The sequence below is a fragment of the Pterocles gutturalis genome, unplaced genomic scaffold (genome assembly GCF_000699245.1).
Source record: "Pterocles gutturalis isolate BGI_N339 unplaced genomic scaffold, ASM69924v1 scaffold15504, whole genome shotgun sequence".
NCBI lineage: Eukaryota > Metazoa > Chordata > Aves > Pterocliformes > Pteroclidae > Pterocles > Pterocles gutturalis.
In genome coordinates, this window is record NW_010135983.1 from 4,748 (window position 1) to 5,165 (window position 418).

General features: G+C 67.9%; 1 protein-coding gene across 1 annotated transcript in view; it reads left to right on the top strand.

The window, feature by feature from the left end:
• The window catches only part of LOC104468111 (chromosome unknown open reading frame, human C1orf177), a gene marked incomplete at its 3' end in the record, with an annotated part of 3,323 nt that overhangs the window by 892 nt on the left and 2,013 nt on the right, over positions 1–418 (top strand). Inside the window, exon 3 of the mRNA XM_010082132.1 lies at positions 151–282. Coding sequence (XP_010080434.1) covers positions 151–282 — 132 coding nt within the window. The remainder of the gene's footprint in view (positions 1–150; positions 283–418) is intronic.

The window sequence follows — 418 nt, forward strand, 5'->3', positions numbered from 1 at the left end:
CCCAACAACTGTGGGACTTGGCTCCGGGCTGACACCTCCGGAGAACTCTGCAAGGGCTGGGAGCTACTGTGGGTGCCATCTCCTCCTGCTGGGCTGGGGACTCTCCCCCTGGCTGAGGCTGTCCATTGCCACCCCCTTGTCCCCCCGGAGTTCCCTGGCCCTGGTACCTATGGCCCCCAGGGGAACCCCTACACCCCCCTCGAGGAGAGGGACAAGTGCTCCGCCAGCACGCGAGGGCTGATGGACAGCGGGACGGCGAGGTGCACCATGCTGGCAGCTGGGGTGAGTCCTGCCCCTCGTCCTGGCCATCCCACCACCCAGCGCAGTCCCCGACACCTTTCCCCTCGTCCCTGCAGGGCAGCGGCCTGGGACCTGGCACCTACCACCTGCGGAGCAGCATTGATGAGGGGCTGCGGCA